We start from the raw sequence: 17,432 nt of genomic DNA on the forward strand, positions 1-17,432 counted from the left end.
GATGGGGATGGGGGAGATGAGGAAAAAAGGGGGTCTTAGTCTGGGAAGCCTTCCTGGAGTGGGTGAGCCTTAAATAGGGCTTTGAAGGGGGGAAGTGTGTTTGGTGGATTTGAGGAGGGAGGGCATTCCAGGCCAGAGGTAGGATGTGGGCCAGGGGTCAACGAAGGGACAGGCAGGACAAGGCACAGTGAGAAGGTTAGTGGCACCAGAGGAATGTATGGGTTGGGATGTAGAAGGTGAGAAGAAGGTTAGGGAGGAAGGGGCAAGTGATGGACAGCTTTGAAAATGATAGTGAGGTGTTTTGGGCTGATAGGCAACCACTGGAGATTTTTGAAGTGGGGGATGAAAAGCCCAGAATGTCTCTGTAGAAAGATAATCCAGGAAGCAGAGTGAAGTATAGACTGAAGTGGGGAGATACAGGAGGTTGGGAGATCAGAAAGGATGCTGATGCAGTACAGTACTTCAGTACTTAAGGACTGAGCAGTAATAATAAAAATAATAATGATGATGGCATTTATCAAGCGCTTACTATGTACAAAACACTGTTCTAAGTGCTGGGAAGGTTACATGGTGATTAGGTTGTCCCACGGGGGCCTCACAATTTTAATCCCCATTTTACAGATGAGGTAACTGAGGCACAGAGAATTGAAGTGACTTGCCCAAAGTCACACAGCTGACAGTTGGCGGAGCTGGGGTTTGAACCCATGACCTCTGATTCCAAAGCCCGTGTTCTTTCCACTGAGCCATGCTACAGTGCTTAGCACAGTATTCTGCACATAGTAAGCACTAAATACCATTGATTGATCAATCAATCGCATTTACTGAGCACTTACTGTGTGCAGAGCACTGTACTAAGCACTTGGGAAGTACAAGTTGGCAACATGTAGAGACAGTCCCCACCGAACAGTGGGCTCACAGTCTAAAAGGGGGAGACAGAGAACAAAACCAAACATACTAACAAAATAGGAATGTTAGCTGAAGCCATGGGAGCAAATGAGTTTTCTGAGATAGTGAGTGTAGGAGAGGACTCCCACAGATAAGAGGCAGGGCCTGTGAAAGAGACAGAAGTATCGGAGATATAGTGGAACCAGGAGAGGATACCTTCAGTTAAGTCATATCTGAATAATGGTTTGAGAATTGGGTAGTCTATGGTTTTCAAGGTATCTTTAAGCCTTATAACCTTATTATCTTGTACCTACCTCAGCACTTAGAACAATGTTTAATGCATTGTAAGCCTGTAATAAATACCATTAAAAAAGGAGGATTAGGATAGAGTAGCGACCTAAGTTCTTAGTACAGTCTAACACACATTAATTGGTGTTTAATAAATGCCACTGACTGAATTCAGAGAGGACACAGTACTGCTATTGAAATCTGAGAGATATTCAATTGCCACCCCTACAAAAACAGGTCTTCTCTAGCGGGCAGTTGTGAAACCTTCGATAGAGAATTCATTCATTCATCCATTCATTAAAACGTATTTATTGATGGTTTACTGTGTTCAAAGCACTGTACTAAGTGGTAGGGAGACTACAATACAACAATCAACAAACACATTCCCTACCTACAGTGAGAGAATCTGGTGGATGCTGTTGACAGTTCTTCTGAGACTCCATGTGTCCTGAAAACGTTCCTACTCCCTCTGGGCCCCATCTATGTTTGTCGCTGTTTATTTTTCTCCTGTCCTCCCTCCCTCTGCCTTTCCCAGCCTTATTGAAGAGACCTGCAGGGTCCCTCTGAACCGGGGATAGCAATTTTAAAAGCAATCTTCTCTTCCCTTCTAAATGGTCAGGAGTTTTTAGGGAAATTGTTGATTTAGGGGAAAGGAAACCCAATATTCAAGGATGACCAAGGAAAAGAAAAAGTTTAAGAAGAGCAGAAAAAATGGAAATATATCGCTGGTCTCAGTTCCAGGAGCATTAGGAGAGGCGCCTAGTTGAAATGTACCATATTCATTCAGAGGAAATCCAGGGGGGATTAGATAAGCAGGGTCACCTGGTGGATAATAATAATCATCATCAATCGTATTTATTGAGCGCTTACTATGTGCAGAGCACTGTACTAAGCGCTGGGGAAGTACAAATTGGCAACATATAGAGACAGTCCCTACCTAACAGTGGGCTCACAGTCTAAAAGGGGGAGACAGAGAACAAAACCAAACATACTAACAAAATAAAATAAATAGGATAGATATGTACACAATAATAATGGCATTTATTAAGTGTTTACTATGTGCGTAGCACTGTTCTAAAGCATTGATAGAGCAGGTCCGGGAGCCAGAGGGACCTAGGTTCTAGTACCATCGCAGCAAATTGTTTGCTGTGTGTCCTCGGGCAAGTTCATGAATTCATTCAATCAATCATATTTATTGAGCGCTTACTGTGTGCAGAGCACTGTACTAAGCGCTTGGAAAGTACAATGCAGGAATGAAGAGAGACAATCCCTGCCCACAGAGTGCTCACAGCCTGGAAGGGGGGGAGACAGACATCAATATAAGTAAACAGGCATCAATATAAATAAATATAGGTATATGGCTTAATTACACTGGACCTCTGCTAACTGTAAAATGGGCATTTAGATTTTGAGCCCCATGTGGCAGACATCAATACAAATAAATAGAATTATAGATATATGGCTTAACTTCACTGGACCTCAGTTATCTGTAAAATGGACATTTAAATTTTGAGTCCTACGTGACAGGCATCAATATAAGCAAACAGTCATCAATATGAATAAATAGAATTATAGATATATGGCTTAACTGCTCTGGACCTCAGTTATCGTAAAATGGACATTTAAATTTTGAGCCCCACGTGGAATGTAGACTGTGTCCAACTTGATGGGCTTGAATCTACCCTAAAGCTTAGTACAGCACCAGCCACACAGTGAGCACTTAACAAAAAACACACAAAAAAGTAAATATTTAAGAAGCCTGGGGTTGCATCAAATCAAAAAAAAACCGCTGGAGTTGCAGAAATGGGGATAGAAAGGTAGAAAACTCATTTTCAAAATCATGATCAGGTATGAATCAGAGAAGGAAATGTGAAAATGGGACAGCTATTCAGAAAAAAAAAAAGATTTCTAGTCTGTTCTCAAAGTGAATTTTTCGACCGGCCTCGCTCCGCCCCCCCCCCCACCCCCTCGACCGTGAAATTCCCGCCCGCGCTCTTTCAGTTCTCAAACAGGTCGGATTCCAGGGTTTATAAACCTTGTAAGGAAAGCAAATTTAAATTTTTCTGAGTCGGGTTAGGTTAGTCTTGGTGTTATCATGTCTGGACGTGGGAAGGGCGGCAAAGGCTTGGGCAAAGGTGGTGCTAAGCGCCATAGGAAGGTGCTCCGCGACAACATCCAGGGCATTACTAAGCCTGCTATCCGCCGCCTTGCTCGGCGTGGCGGTGTCAAGCGTATTTCTGGCTTGATCTATGAGGAAACTCGCGGGGTGCTCAAGGTTTTCCTGGAGAACGTGATTCGCGACGCAGTTACCTACACGGAGCACGCCAAGAGGAAGACTGTTACCGCTATGGATGTGGTCTACGCTCTCAAACGTCAAGGCCGCACTCTTTATGGATTCGGTGGTTAGGTTTGAAGTTGCATTTGTATAAAAAAAGATCAAAAGGCCCTTTTCAGGGCCGCCCACAACTTTCTAAAGAGAGCTAGTTGCGCTATTATTGGTACGTTTATTTCTATTAACCCTCTGTCTTGCCTGTAAGTATCTTTGTATACTTTGTGTTCTGAGCTATGTGCATATCACTATTTGTGTCTTTGCAGTGAACGATTAGGTTTTGTGAACCCGGGGTTGGGATAGAGGGAGAATTTGTCGCCTCTGTTTGACTACGTTGGGCTTGTTTTATGGTAGCGAGTAATCGACTAGCGGAGGAAGCCTGGTCGCAAATTAAGACTGTGCAGATGCATTGTGGGTTTTTGCTGGGATACTGATAAACCTTATTGGCGATTGAGATGCGTGAGTCCCACACGGAACAGAAACTATCCACGCCGATTTTCTTGTATCCACCATATTAAGTACTTAATATTAGTAGTTAAGTGGTTATAATGACGAAGGTATGAGAACCAAGTTATTAGGCACATTGCTTTCTAAATAGCTACTATAGAAAAGGCTGCCCCATTAGGGAGACCAACTCAGGAAAGGCGTAAAGGTTATGTAAACCATAACCAACTAAAGTGACCGCTCTTTTTCTGAGAAGATAGGTGGCTCTGAAAAGAGCCTTTGGGTTCAGAATGTGGGAGGCCTCACAGTTCGTTTACTTGGAGCTGGTGTACTTGGTGACGGCCTTGGTGCCCTCGGACACGGCGTGCTTGGCCAGCTCCCCGGGCAGCAGCAGGCGCACGGCCGTCTGGATCTCCCGGGACGTGATGGTGGAGCGCTTGTTGTAGTGCGCCAGGCGGGAAGCCTCGCCGGCGATGCGCTCGAAGATGTCGTTGACGAACGAGTTCATGATGCCCATGGCCTTGGACGAGATGCCCGTGTCGGGGTGGACCTGCTTCAGCACCTTGTACACGTAGATGGAGTAGCTCTCCTTGCGGCTCCGCTTGCGCTTTTTGCCGTCCTTTTTCTGTGCTTTGGTCACCGCCTTCTTGGAGCCCTTTTTGGGGGCTGGAGCGGACTTGGCGGGCTCCGGCACGGCTCCTCTTCTCACAGTAATTCAAAGAATGATTACGCTTTTATCAGACGCTGAACTTATTGCGGCTGTATGCAAATAAGGTTTTCGGTTCTTCTCGTTCCGATTGGTCAGTCCCCGTACACGTAATGCAAACAAGCGCTTTTCATTAGTTTACAAGCTGAGATGTGAACCAATCAAACAGCGTCCTTGGCATCCCTGCAAGTGCTATAAAAGGAGGACTTACACTCAATCACGCCCACTTCGGTTTGACTCGATTGTGGTTCGGCTATAGGTTGTCTCTTTATTATTCCTGTGCTTTCAATTATGTCTGGTCGTGGTAAACAAGCAGGAAAGGCCCGCGCCAAGGCCAAATCCCGCTCATCCCGGGCCGGCCTGCAGTTCCCGGTGGGCCGCGTGCACCGTCTGCTCCGCAAGGGCAACTACGCCGAGCGGATCGGGGCCGGCGCCCCCGTCTACCTGGCCGCCGTGCTCGAGTACCTGACGGCCGAGATCCTGGAGCTGGCGGGCAACGCGGCCCGCGACAACAAGAAGACCCGCATCATCCCCCGCCACTTGCAGCTGGCCATCCGCAACGACGAGGAGCTCAACAAGCTGCTGGGCAAGGTGACCATCGCCCAGGGCGGCGTCCTGCCCAACATCCAGGCCGTGCTGCTGCCCAAGAAGACCGAGAGCCACCACAAGGCTAAGGGCAAATAAGCCCCTTATGGAATAGCCGAGAGAAAAAACCTGAAACCAAAGGCTCTTTTCAGAGCCACCCACACTCTCAAAGAGAGAGCTGTTTTACTCCTGTCACTGAAAAAAATCAACGAACTTTATTATAGACCCTGCTTTCTCTGCCAGTCTGAATAGGAGACCAGGAAAATTAGCTGAGTTGTGATGTGTGATTTTTCATAACATTTTAGAATAACAGTCAAACTCTACTGTCACTGTTCTGCTGAGTGCCATACCATTGCATGGGGCTATAAGGAAGAATAATTATGGTCTCTCATTCACCCCTCACATCCAAGCCGTCACCAAAACCTGCCGGTCTCAGCTCCGCAACATTGCCAAGATCCGCCCTTTCCTCTCCATCCAAACTGCTACCCTGCTCATTCAAGCTCTCATCCTATCCCGTCTGGACTACTGCACCAGCCTTCTCTCTGATCTCCCATCCTCGTGTCTCTCTCCACTTCAATCCATTCTTCATGCTTCTGCCCGGATTATCTTTGTCCAGAAACGCTCTGGACATATTACTCCCCTCCTCAAAAACCTCCAATGGCTACCGATCAATCTGCGCATCAGGCAGAAACTCCTCACCCTGGGCTTCAAGGCTCTCCATCACCTCGCCCCCTCCTACCTCACCTCCCTTCTCTCCTTCTACTGCCCAGCCTGCACCCTCCGCGCCTCCACCACTAATCTCCTCACTGTACTTCGCTCTCGCCTGTCCCGCCATCGACCCCCGGCCCACGTCATCCCCCGGGCCTGGAATGCCCTCCCTCTGCCCATCCGCCAAGCTAGCTCTCTTCCTCCCTTCAAGGCCCTGCTGAGAGCTCACCTCCTCCAGGAGGCCTTCCCAGACTGAGCCCCTTCTTTCCTCTCCCCCTCGTCCCCCTCTCCATCCCCCCGTCTTACCTCCTTCCCTTCCCCACAGCACCTGTATATATGTATATATGGTTGTACATATTTATTACTCTATTTATTTATTTATTTATTTATTTTACTTGTACATTTCTATCCTACTTATTTTATTTTGTTGGTATGTTTGGTTCTGTTCTCTGTCTCCCCCTTTTAGACTGTGAGCCCACTGTTGGGTAGGGACTGTCTCTATGTGATGCCAATTTGTACTTCCCAAGCGCTTAGTACAGTGCTCTGCACATAGTAAGCGCTCAATAAATATGATTGATTGATTGATTGATTATGGTATTTGTTAAAGTGCTTACTATATGATAGGCGCTGTACAAAGCACTGGAGTTGATACAAGCAAGTTGGGAGGGACACATATCCCTGTCTCACTTGGGGCTCACAGCCTCATTTCCATTTTACAAATGAGGTAAGAGGTCCAGAGAAGTAAAGTGGCTTGACCAAGGTCACACAGTTAAGTGGCATTTGAACTCATGACCTTCCAACATCCAGGCACACGCTCTCATTACACCATGCTAGTTCTCCAAGTATTGAAGCCCTAGTATACAGTTGAAGAAATAGGCCCAAAGAAAGGGCCTTGTTCAGTTTTCTCCAGTGCGCAAGGTACAACTAGAACCCAGATTACTTAACTCCCAGACTCTAGTTCCTTCACATAGGCTTCAGCTCTTTAATCCATTATAATTTGTGTTCTATTCTGGCAGACCATCCCACCGAGGTTTTGGCGGGAAAAACGCCCGGTGCTCGATACATCATATTTAAGAACAACCCCACTGTGCTATAAATACTGTCACAACCAGAATTTTTCAGAGCCAAAACAAAAGCTGGTGACTGTTTAGAGGAGTTTAAAATGATCACCTTAGTGGTCCGGTTGGGGTAGACATTAATTCATTCCATTAATCGTATGTATTAAGCGCTGCTTGTGTGCAGATCACTGTACTAAGCGCTTGGGAAATAACGAAACAATAAACAGTGACAGTCCCTGCCCAAAACGAGCCCACAGTCTCGAGGGAGGAGAGGATTTTGAGTGCTGAATCTAGAAATGAGTTTAACAGGGAAAAATGTGGAAAATATGAGTAAAATAATTCGAATCTCTTTGTGACCCTGAACCTTGGGTCGGCTACTTGGGAAGGGGTGGGGTGACTGGGCATAAAATTTCGCCTGTAAAAGGAAGTAGATGGGCACGGAAGGGGGGAAAAAACGGGGCGGGGAAGGAGCGGTAGGGGCGGGGTTTGTTTACACATTAGCCAATAGAAAGGTAGAATTGCTAGTGACGGCAACAACGACCAATGATTCGCTAGCTGGGATTTTGGATTGTTGTCACATCCAATCAACAAGAGATGTGTACTATATAAGGGAACAGCAGTAGCTCTCAAAGCGCTTATGTATTTTTTTAAAGCTATTTTGGGTTAAGGGAGCTTGCTGTTCATTGCCTCATGGCTCGTACTAAGCAGACCGCTCGTAAGTCCACCGGCGGCAAGGCGCCCCGCAAGCAGCTGGCCACCAAGGCCGCCCGCAAAAGCGCCCCGGCCACCGGCGGCGTGAAGAAGCCTCACCGCTACCGGCCCGGCACCGTGGCGCTGCGGGAGATCCGCCGCTACCAGAAGTCCACCGAGCTGCTGATCCGCAAACTGCCCTTCCAGCGGCTGGTGCGGGAGATCGCCCAGGACTTCAAGACGGACCTGCGGTTCCAGAGCTCGGCCGTCATGGCCCTGCAAGAGGCGAGCGAGGCCTACCTGGTGGGGCTGTTCGAGGACACCAACCTGTGTGCCATCCACGCCAAGAGGGTCACCATCATGCCCAAGGACATTCACCTGGCCCGCCGTATTCGCGGGGAGAGGGCTTAGGCTTTTTGTACTTTCTGGATTTCGCAACACCCAAAGGCTCTTTTCAGAGCCACCTACTTCCTTGTTAAAGAGCTGTAACACTGCTGCCTATTCATATTCTAAATATATTCTGTTGCCGCAGTCCTTTAATTACTCCAAGATATCCGGTATCTAGCTGCCCAAAACCCTTAAGTCCTAATAATCGCGCCACCCAAAGGCTCTTCAGAGCCATCCACTGTTTCACTGGGGTTTCGAGAAACAAGGGTACCGAGGGGGAGGGGGTAGCTCTGCATCCCTCTTCATTCCCCCTCTCCATCCCCCCCATCTTACCTCCTTCCCTTCCCCACAGCACCTGTATATATGTTTGTACATATTTATTACTCTATTGTACTTGTACATATCTATTGTATTTATTTTACTTTGTTAGTATGTTTGGTTTTGTTCTCTGTCTCCCCCTTTTAGACTGTGAGCCCACTGCTGGGTAGGGACTGTCTATATGTTACCAACTTGTACTTCCCAAGCGCTTAGTACAGTGCTCTGCACACAGTAAGCGCTCAATAATATGATTGATGGTGATGATGATGATCCCTGAAACTTTCGGTGGATTCAAGTGCTTTGTAACTTGGGATATTTAAGACGTCTTTTGGAGACCTAGGAAAGAACAAATCTATCCTTCGTAGGATAAATCCTCATTTCCTCCTCTCCCTTGCACTTGGATTTGCACACTTTACACCCCCCTCCTTCAGTTCCACAGCTCTTATGTACAGTTCTGTAATTTATATGCCTTCCTCTCTAGACTGTAATCTCACTGTGGGTAGGGATTGTCTATCAACTCTCTTGTTTTCCCAGTAGGTGCTCAATAACTATGATTGATTGACTCAGGTGTGGTTCGTGGTTCCATCTCCCGGCAAGGCAAACCATGTCTTTCACAAGAACCACATGGAGCTGTTTGTGGGTCTCTGATTAACAGGAGGAGAGTAGTAGAAATGGGAGAGGTGGAGGGCTTATGTTATGGAGTCTCAGTTTCCTCAGGTAAAATGGGGATTAAATCCTATTCCTGCCTACTTGTGAGCCCCATGTGGAACAAGGAATGTATACAACCTAATTCTCTTGTATCTTAATTCTCTAAACTGTAAACTCCTTGTGAGCAGGGAATATGACTGTCTGTTGTGGTATTGTAAACTCCCAGCACTTAGTATAGTTCACTGCACATAGTAAGTGCTCAATGAATATGACTGAATGAATGAAACTACCCCAGCACTTAGTAGAGTGATTGGCACATTCTCTAGACCATTAACTGGGTATGGGCGGGGAAGGAATCTAATAATAATAATTATGATTTTACTAAGTGCTTAATATGTGCCATGCACTGTTCTAAGCGCTGGGGTAGATACAAGGTAATCAGGTTGTCCCACGCGAAGCGATGTAGTCTTAATCTCCATTTCACAGATGAGGTAACTGAGGCACAGAGAAGTAAAGTGTTTTCCCAAAGTCATACAGCATTCATTCATTCAATCAATCATATTTATTGAGTGCTTATTGAGTCGTTAATGGGGGCGGGGGCAGAGAGAAGACCTACTGTTCCGGAAAAAGGCAACGGAAGAAAGAGCAGTTTATAGGGACAGAGATTGTTGGCAGGTGGAGGGAAGGGTCTGAGGAAAATGAAGCACATTTGAGAAGCGATGTAGTCTTAATCTCCATTTTACAGATGAGGTAACTGAGGCACAGAGAAGTAAAGTGTTTTCCCAAAGTCACACAGCATTCATTCATTCAATCAATCATATTTATTGAGTGCTTACTGTGTGCATAGCACTGTACTAAGCGCTTGGGAAGTACAAATCATCAACATATAGAAGTAGTCCCTACCCAACAATGGGCTCACAGTCTAGAAGGTAAGTGGACAGCAGACAAGTGGAGTTTGTGGAGAATTGCTTTTTTGGACACTATAGTTCATATTAAAGTACTAATAAGTCTTTCATTAGTACAGTGGTTAATACAGGTAAACAGACTCAGTTCCCCTTTATGTTCACTATGTGCCAGGAACTGTCCTGAGCTGGGGAGGATACAAGCTAATCAGGTTCATTCATTCATTCAGTTGTATTTATTGAGCACTTACTGTGCCAGAGCAATGTACTAAGCGCTTGGAAAGTACAATTCATCAATAGAGAAAATCCCTGCCCACAACGGGCTTACAGTCTAGAGCAGGGGAGACACACATCAAAACAAGTAAACAGGCATCAATATAAATGAGTAGAATTATAGATATATGCATATATACATGAGTGCTGTGGGGGTGAGGGGGATAGAGCAAAGGGAGGGGGAGCTGAGGAAAAGGAGCTTCGTCTGGGAAGGCCTCTTGGAGGAGGTGTGTCTTCAGTAGGGCTTTGAAAGGGGGAAGAGTGATTGTCGGATTTGAGAAGGGAGGGTGTTCCAGGCCAGAGGTAGGATGTTGGCCAGAGGTCGGCTGTGAGACAGGCGAGATGGAGGCACAGTGAGAAGGTTAGCAGCACCAGAGGAGTGCAATGTATGGGCTGGGTTGTAGAAGGAGAGAAGGGAGGTGAGGTAAGAAGGGGCAAGGTGATAGAGAAGCTTGAAGCCAATAGTGAAGTGTTTTTGTTTGCCATGGATGTAGATAGGCAGCCACTGGAGATTTTTGAGGAGGGGAACATTTCTGTAGAAAGACAATCTGGGCAGCAGGGTGAAATATGGACTCAAGTGGGGAGAGGCAAGAGGTTGTGAGGTCAGAAAGGAAGCAATGCAGTAATCCAGTCGGGATAGGACGAGTGATGGTCTCAACTGTATTTCTGTGTGGCCTTTGGCAAATTCATTTATTGAATCTTATTTATTGAGCGCTTATTGTGTGAGGAGCACTGTACTAAGCGATTGGGAAAGTACAATACAACAGTAAAGAGTGACATTCCCTACCCACAACGAATTCACAGTCCACAGCAAATTAGTTGACTTCTCTGGGCCTTGGTTTCCTTGTCTGTACAACGGAGATAAAATCCCTTTTTCCCTGCATCTTAAGTTGTGTGGCCCTTATGGGATAATGCTGGTATCCAATATGATTTTATATATAGGTAGATAGATAGATAGATATAGATATATCTACTCCAGTGCTCTGGCACATAGAAAGTTCTTGATACACTGATAATTATACCTTGTTTCTAAACAATCTTTTTTGTATTACAGATATCTTCAATTCTTAATAAGTTTATGATCATGCCATCTGGAGGATGGGGAATACATCTAGTGTCATGTTTACGTCATGTCATGTGTCATGTAGGTTAAAGCTGTACCTTGGATCTCTCTAGTCTAAATGCTGCGTAACTAAATTTCTGACTAAATTTCCCTGTGCAGATAGTAACTGAAAAGAGAGCTTTGCTGGATGGCTTTCAAGGCAGCATGGACAGGGAAGGGTGAGGGGAGGGACATGTAACCTAGCCTAAATAAAAAGAGCATGGCTCTGGGAATCAGAGGTTCTAATCCTGTTTCTACACTTGTCTGATTGTGACCTCAAGCAAGCCACTTAAATTCTCTGTGCCTCAGTTACCTCAGTTGTGAAATGGGGATGTAAAACTGTGAGATAAGGACTGTGTCCACCCTGATCATCTTACATTTACCCCAGAGTGTAGTACAGTGCCTTACACATTGTAAGGGTTTAACAAATACCATTTATGACTCTCCCCTGCTTCAAAGCCTTATTGAAGGCTTATCTCCTCCAAGAAGCCTTCCCTGACTAAGCCTCTTTTCCTCTTCTCCCACTCCTTTCTGCATCGCCCAGACTTGCTCCTTTTTTCCACCCCCCCACCCCCCCCCCCCAAGCCCCACAGCACTTATGTCCATATCTGTCATTTAATAGTTACGGTCTTTGTTAAGCATTTAACTATGTGCCGGGCACTATTACTAAGCGCTGGGGTGGATACAAGCAGATCAGGTTGGACATAGTCTCTGTCCCACAATTCACAATTTCAATCTCCATTTTACAGATGAGGTCGCTGAGGCCCAGAGCAGTGAAGTGACTTGCCCAAAGTCACACAGCTGACAAGTGGCGGAGGCAGAATTACAACCCATGACCTTCTGATTCTCAGGCCCGGGCTCTAGCCATTATGCCACGTTGCTTCTGAATATACCATTTATAATCAATCAATCGTATTTATTGAGCGCTTACTATGTGCAGAGCACTGTACTAAGCGCTTGGGAAGTACAAATTGGCAACACATAGAGACAGTCCCTACCCAACAGTGGGCTCACAGTCTAAAAGGGGGGAGACAGAGAACAGAACCAAACATACCAACAAAATAAAATAAATAGGATAGAAATGTACAAGATAAATAAATAAATAAATAAATAGAGTAATAAATATGTACAACCCATTTATTGATATTAACCTCTGTCTCCCCGTCTAGACTGTAAGTGAGTAAGGAATGTGTTTGTTCATTGTTCTATTGGACTCTTCCAAGCGCTTAGTACAGTGCTCTGCCACACAGTTAGCGCTCAATAAATACGATTGAATGAATGAATGTAGTGTGTCTGTGTTGCTATTAGGTATTACGGCCGCACGGTGGCAGCAGAGGTTCGTACAATATATTAATTCCACAAATAAAGGGTTATATCGCCCTCAACTCCTCTCCCCGAGCTCCTATTTTCTCCTCCTTCCTTCCCATCCTTCATCTGTAGGACAAAAGCTTCCAGAATCGGGACTCTCAAAGCGGGGACAGAACGTCTCAAACAAAACTGCGTGCAACCTGATTAACTTGTACTACCTGTGGTTGGCTAATAGTAAGTGCTTCACAAGTACCGTGATTATATGAGAAGCAGTGTGGTTTATTGAAAGAGCCTGGCTTTGAGAATCAGAGGTCGTGGGTTGTAATTCCGGCTCTGCCACTTGCCTGCTGTGTGACCTTGGGCAAGTCACTTAACTTCTCTGAGCCTCAGTTCCCTCATCCGTAAAATGGGGATGAAGACTGTGAACCCCACTTGGGACAACCTGATTACCTTATATCTACCCCAGCGCCTAAAACACTGCACATACATAGTAAGCGCTTAACAAATGTCATCATCATCATCATTGAAACTGAGTTGTTCACAGCTCTTTTGCAGTTGCTTTGAGTGCAAAAACATTTGTGACCCCTTCCACACTTCTTCCCTCCCCATACCAGTAGCCAGTAAGCAGCTGTCGTCCACTACCCCGTACCTCGTCCATGTCGCAGCAGAAAATCTGATCAGTATGACCGGAGGGCGACAAAGGTGAAAGAAAACGCCTCTCTCCTCTTCTAAATGTTCTGGGGATTCTGGACGGCACAGGGAAATCGTTAATGGGGGCAGGGGCAGAGAGAAGACCTACTGTTCTGGAAAAAGGCAACGGGAGAAAGAGCAGTTTATAGGGAAAGAGATTGTTGGCAGTGGGAGGGAAGGGTCTGAGGAAAATGAAGCACATTTGAGAAGCAGCAAGGCCTAGCGTATAATTAGAAAGACCTGGGATCTAATCATGCTTATGCCACTTGTGGCCTTGGACAAATCACTTCACTTCTCTGTTACCTCATCTGTAAAACGAGAATTAAGACTGTGAGCCCCATATGAGAAACTGACTGCATCCAACCTGATTAGGTTCTTTCTACCCCAGTGCTTAATACAGTACCTGGCACCTAGTAAGCACTTAACAAATTCAAATTAAAGAAGAAAAAAAATCTGCCCTGCGGGAACCCAGCCCAAGGAGATCTACAACGCACTCACCAGTTTCGCTGAGAGAATCCAACACGTCTTGTCCACCCCATCAATCGATCCTATTTATTGAGCCCTTACTGTGTGCGGAACACTACTTAAGTGCTTGGGAGTTTACCACACAAGACACATTCCCTGCCATAACGAGCTTGCAGTCTAGAAGGGGAGACGGAGAGTAATATAAATGAGTTACAAATACGTAATGAGCACTTTTCAGTTGGAGGAAAGGGTGAAAATATCTTCACGGATTACAAAAGCAATTGTGAAATGAATTGAACGAAGGTCATGAACTACCGTAGTTACTCCACCCTTTCCCCGCCCCCGCGTGAACAAAGGCCGTGGAGGGAGGGAGGGAAAGGAATTCCTTTTCGCGCCTTTTTAGTTCTCAAACAGGTCCGTCCGTGAAGGTTATAAGCCCGGCAGCTACAGTTGCTTCATTATAGCGCGGAAAGTTAATCTTATAGCCATGTCTGGTCGTGGTAAGGGAGGAAAGGGCCTTGGAAAAGGTGGTGCCAAGAGGCACAGAAAGGTTCTCCGGGATAATATCCAGGGTATTACCAAGCCTGCTATCCGCCGTTTGGCTCGTCGTGGCGGCGTGAAACGTATCTCTGGGCTGATCTACGAGGAGACCCGCGGGGTGCTCAAAGTTTTTCTTGAAAACGTGATTCGCGACGCCGTCACCTACACGGAACACGCCAAGAGAAAGACCGTCACTGCCATGGACGTGGTCTACGCGCTTAAGCGCCAGGGACGCACTCTCTACGGCTTCGGAGGTTAAATAGAACCACCCTTCCCTAATTACAAACCCAAAGGCCCTTTTCAGGGCCACCCACACTATCAGCAAAAGAGCTTAAGTGCACTGCTGCGTTTGTGCCTTTTACTCAACATTCTAGTGCTAAACACCATAAGCACTTAATATCACTGGTGGTGAAACACCTGGTTCAAGATGAGGTGTTAGCGTCGTGGAGGATCTGATGATGGACTTCTGCTTTCCGACTTGGTTTGTAAATGGCTCCTCAAAAGAGCCTTTATCTCCCAGGTCCAGCTTAGCACCATAAGCCTTTAATATCACTGGTGGTGAAACACCTGGTTCAAGATGCGGTGTTAGCGTCGCGGAGGACCTGATGATGGACTTCTGCTTTCCGACTTGGTTTGTAAATGTGGCTCCTCAAAAGAGCCTTTATCTCCCAGGCCCACGTTCTTCACCACACTGCTTCCCGTGCCTGATCTGTAAAATGAGGGGTTCTCCTTTGTAGATGGTTACCATGTCTGAGACTATCAACTATGGTGCTTGTCCCATAAATGGCTAATAATGCTATTACAAATACCATATTGGGTTTGAGGTATCGAGCTTTTCCTTCTGGATTTGCCATTTTATGCCTTCAGCACTTTACGTATATCCTTACAACTGTAAATTCTACTTATTTTGGTTATCCTATTTGTAAATAAACTTATGTTTGTCATCCCATTCTTTTCATGGTATTAAGGGCTTCTGTATAATACACGGTAGGTACTATGCTAATTTGGTTGGACCCAATCTATTAACGCAGGAGGGGCTCACCGTGCTAATTCCCATTTTACAAGTTAGGTAACAGACAAGGAGAAGTGAAGCAGCTGTCCAAGGTCACACAGCAGACAGTGACGAGTTGGGACTAGAAGTAGAACCTAGGTCCTCTTCAATCAATCAATCAATCAATCAATCGTATTGAGCACTTACTGTGTGCAGAGCACTGTACTAAGCGCTTGGGAAGTACAAGTTGGCAACATATAGAGACAGTCCCTACCCAACAGTGGGCTCACAGTCTAAAAGGGGGAGACAGAACAAAACCAAACATACTAACAAAATAAAATAAATAGAATAGATATGTACAAGTAAAATAGAGTAATAAATATGTACAAACATATATACATATATACAGGTGCTGTGGGGAAGGGAAGGAGGTAAGAAGGGGGGGATGGAGAGGGGGACGAAGGGGAGAGGAAGGAAGGGGCTCAGTCTGGGAAGGCCTCCTGGAGGAGGTGAGCTCTCAGTAGGGCCTTGAAAGGAGGAAGAGAGCCTGTGCTATTATCCACTAGGCCAAGCGGCTTCCCGTTAGTTTGTAAAACTGGTGTAAACTCGCATTTACTGTGTGTGGCACACTGTACTTAAGTGCTTGGGAGAGTACAATATAAGCTGGTAGACACCTTCCCTGCCAACAAAGACTACCCGTACTTACAATGGCTTGCTCATTTACCGCTCGTTGCCACCGCTGCTGCTACTATTGCTAATAATAATCAGTATTAAATGAAAACCCGAAGCAAATTGATACACAGTAGGGTTTTTCTTTTGTCTACTGTTATGAGCCTTAAGTCCTTACCTAGCGCTTAGAACAATGTTTGGCGCTTCATCATCATCATTTACTAAGAAACACCAAAAGGGCAAGAGTTGAGAATATTGCTCTGGGTAATCCTTGGTCTGGGAATGGAATAGCATCCTTCCTGCCCAATCCAGTTCAATGTCGATTTTTCTAAGCCCTAGACCTAGAAAAGCCCTCGAACTGCGGCATGGAAGAGAGGCAGTGGACACGACGTGATTTATTTAGAATCACGACAAAGTACATTTCTGAAAACCAGAATAAATACAATTACTTGAAGTAATGCAACTTCACAGACATTGTGGAGCTGAAACTGTGGAACTGAGTTGAATTTAAAACCGAGTACCTCAGTGTTTGGCATTTAGTAAGCGCTTAACAAATACCATCATTATTATTATTATTTCAGGAGAGGAGGAGGTAGGGACGGGAAATTAGGGCTGTGCTGGAAAAGGACCGTTCTAGTCCAATCAAAATGGAGAGATAATTCTTACTTCGCTCTCGGGAACGAACCAATGAAAAAATTTGGCGGGGTATTCAAACGTTACGGCATCCAATCAACACGGGCCTTCGTCTATATAAAATTTTAACCTCAGTAACCACTTTGTTCTCCTACTGGAGTAACGTGCTACCTCTTAGCCCTCCTGATCATGGCTCGTACAAAGCAGACTGCCCGCAAGTCCACTGGCGGCAAGGCGCCCCGCAAGCAGCTGGCCACCAAGGCCGCCCGCAAAAGCGCCCCGGCCACCGGTGGCGTGAAGAAGCCTCACCGCTACCGGCCCGGCACCGTGGCGCTGCGGGAGATCCGCCGCTACCAGAAGTCCACCGAGCTGCTGATCCGCAAACTGCCCTTCCAGCGGCTGGTGCGGGAGATCGCCCAGGACTTCAAGACGGACCTGCGCTTCCAGAGCTCGGCCGTCATGGCCCTGCAAGAGGCGAGCGAGGCCTACCTGGTGGGGCTGTTCGAGGACACCAACTTGTGCGCCATCCACGCCAAGAGGGTCACCATCATGCCCAAAGACATCCAGCTGGCCCGACGCATCCGAGGCGAGAGGGCATAAATCCTACTAGCAACACTACCCAAAGGCTCTTTTCAGAGCCACCTATACCTTCGTTAACGGAGCTGTATGACTTGGAGAAGTTTATCAATTCTTAAGTTGCGGTAGGATTACTTGCTGCTAACTTTCTTTCTAGTGCGTGTAGTGACTAAACTAACTTTAGCCTTAAGTGGTGTAATCAGGGTTAGAACACAGGTCATTGTGTTCTACTCCGTC

General features: G+C 46.1%; 4 protein-coding genes across 4 annotated transcripts; 3 read left to right on the forward strand and 1 right to left on the reverse strand.

Moving 5' to 3' along the window:
- Positions 1–3,249: 3,249 nt before the first annotated feature.
- Positions 3,250–3,585, forward strand: LOC119946930 (histone H4). The gene has a single exon (XM_038768408.1). It carries the CDS (start codon positions 3,269–3,271, stop codon positions 3,578–3,580), a length of 312 nt encoding a protein of 103 aa, XP_038624336.1. The 5' UTR covers positions 3,250–3,268; the 3' UTR covers positions 3,581–3,585.
- Positions 3,586–4,259: 674 nt separating this feature from the next.
- LOC119946960 (histone H2B type 2-E-like) lies at positions 4,260–4,833 on the reverse strand. Its single transcript, XM_038768440.1, has 2 exons — positions 4,820–4,833; positions 4,260–4,647 (listed from the first exon to the last, which is right to left on the reverse strand). Exons 1-2 carry the CDS (start codon positions 4,831–4,833, stop codon positions 4,260–4,262), a joined length of 402 nt encoding a protein of 133 aa, XP_038624368.1.
- A 95-nt stretch (positions 4,834–4,928) lies between these two features.
- Positions 4,929–5,336, forward strand: LOC119946900 (histone H2A type 1-like). Its single transcript, XM_038768378.1, has one exon. The coding sequence runs from the start codon at positions 4,944–4,946 to the stop codon at positions 5,334–5,336; it is 393 nt and encodes a 130-aa protein (XP_038624306.1). The 5' UTR covers positions 4,929–4,943.
- A 2,282-nt stretch (positions 5,337–7,618) lies between these two features.
- LOC119946961 lies at positions 7,619–17,219 on the forward strand. Its single transcript, XM_038768441.1, is given in 6 exon segments — positions 7,619–8,090; positions 8,093–8,111; positions 8,310–8,347; positions 13,246–13,333; positions 14,201–14,580; positions 16,780–17,219. Coding segments are annotated over 6 exon segments (1,362 nt in total). The 5' UTR covers positions 7,619–7,693.
- Positions 17,220–17,432: the final 213 nt, after the last annotated feature.

The sequence above is a fragment of the Tachyglossus aculeatus genome, chromosome Y4, assembly GCF_015852505.1.
Source record: "Tachyglossus aculeatus isolate mTacAcu1 chromosome Y4, mTacAcu1.pri, whole genome shotgun sequence".
In the NCBI taxonomy this organism is placed as follows: Eukaryota; Metazoa; Chordata; class Mammalia; order Monotremata; family Tachyglossidae; genus Tachyglossus; species Tachyglossus aculeatus.

What these genes read in the sequence shown, in the direction of transcription:
- LOC119946930 (XM_038768408.1), top strand. Translation starts at nt 3,269, where the DNA reads ATGTCTGGACGTGGGAAGGGCGGCAAAGGCTTGGGCAAAGGTGGTGCT.
- LOC119946900 (XM_038768378.1), top strand. Translation starts at nt 4,944, where the DNA reads ATGTCTGGTCGTGGTAAACAAGCAGGAAAGGCCCGCGCCAAGGCCAAA.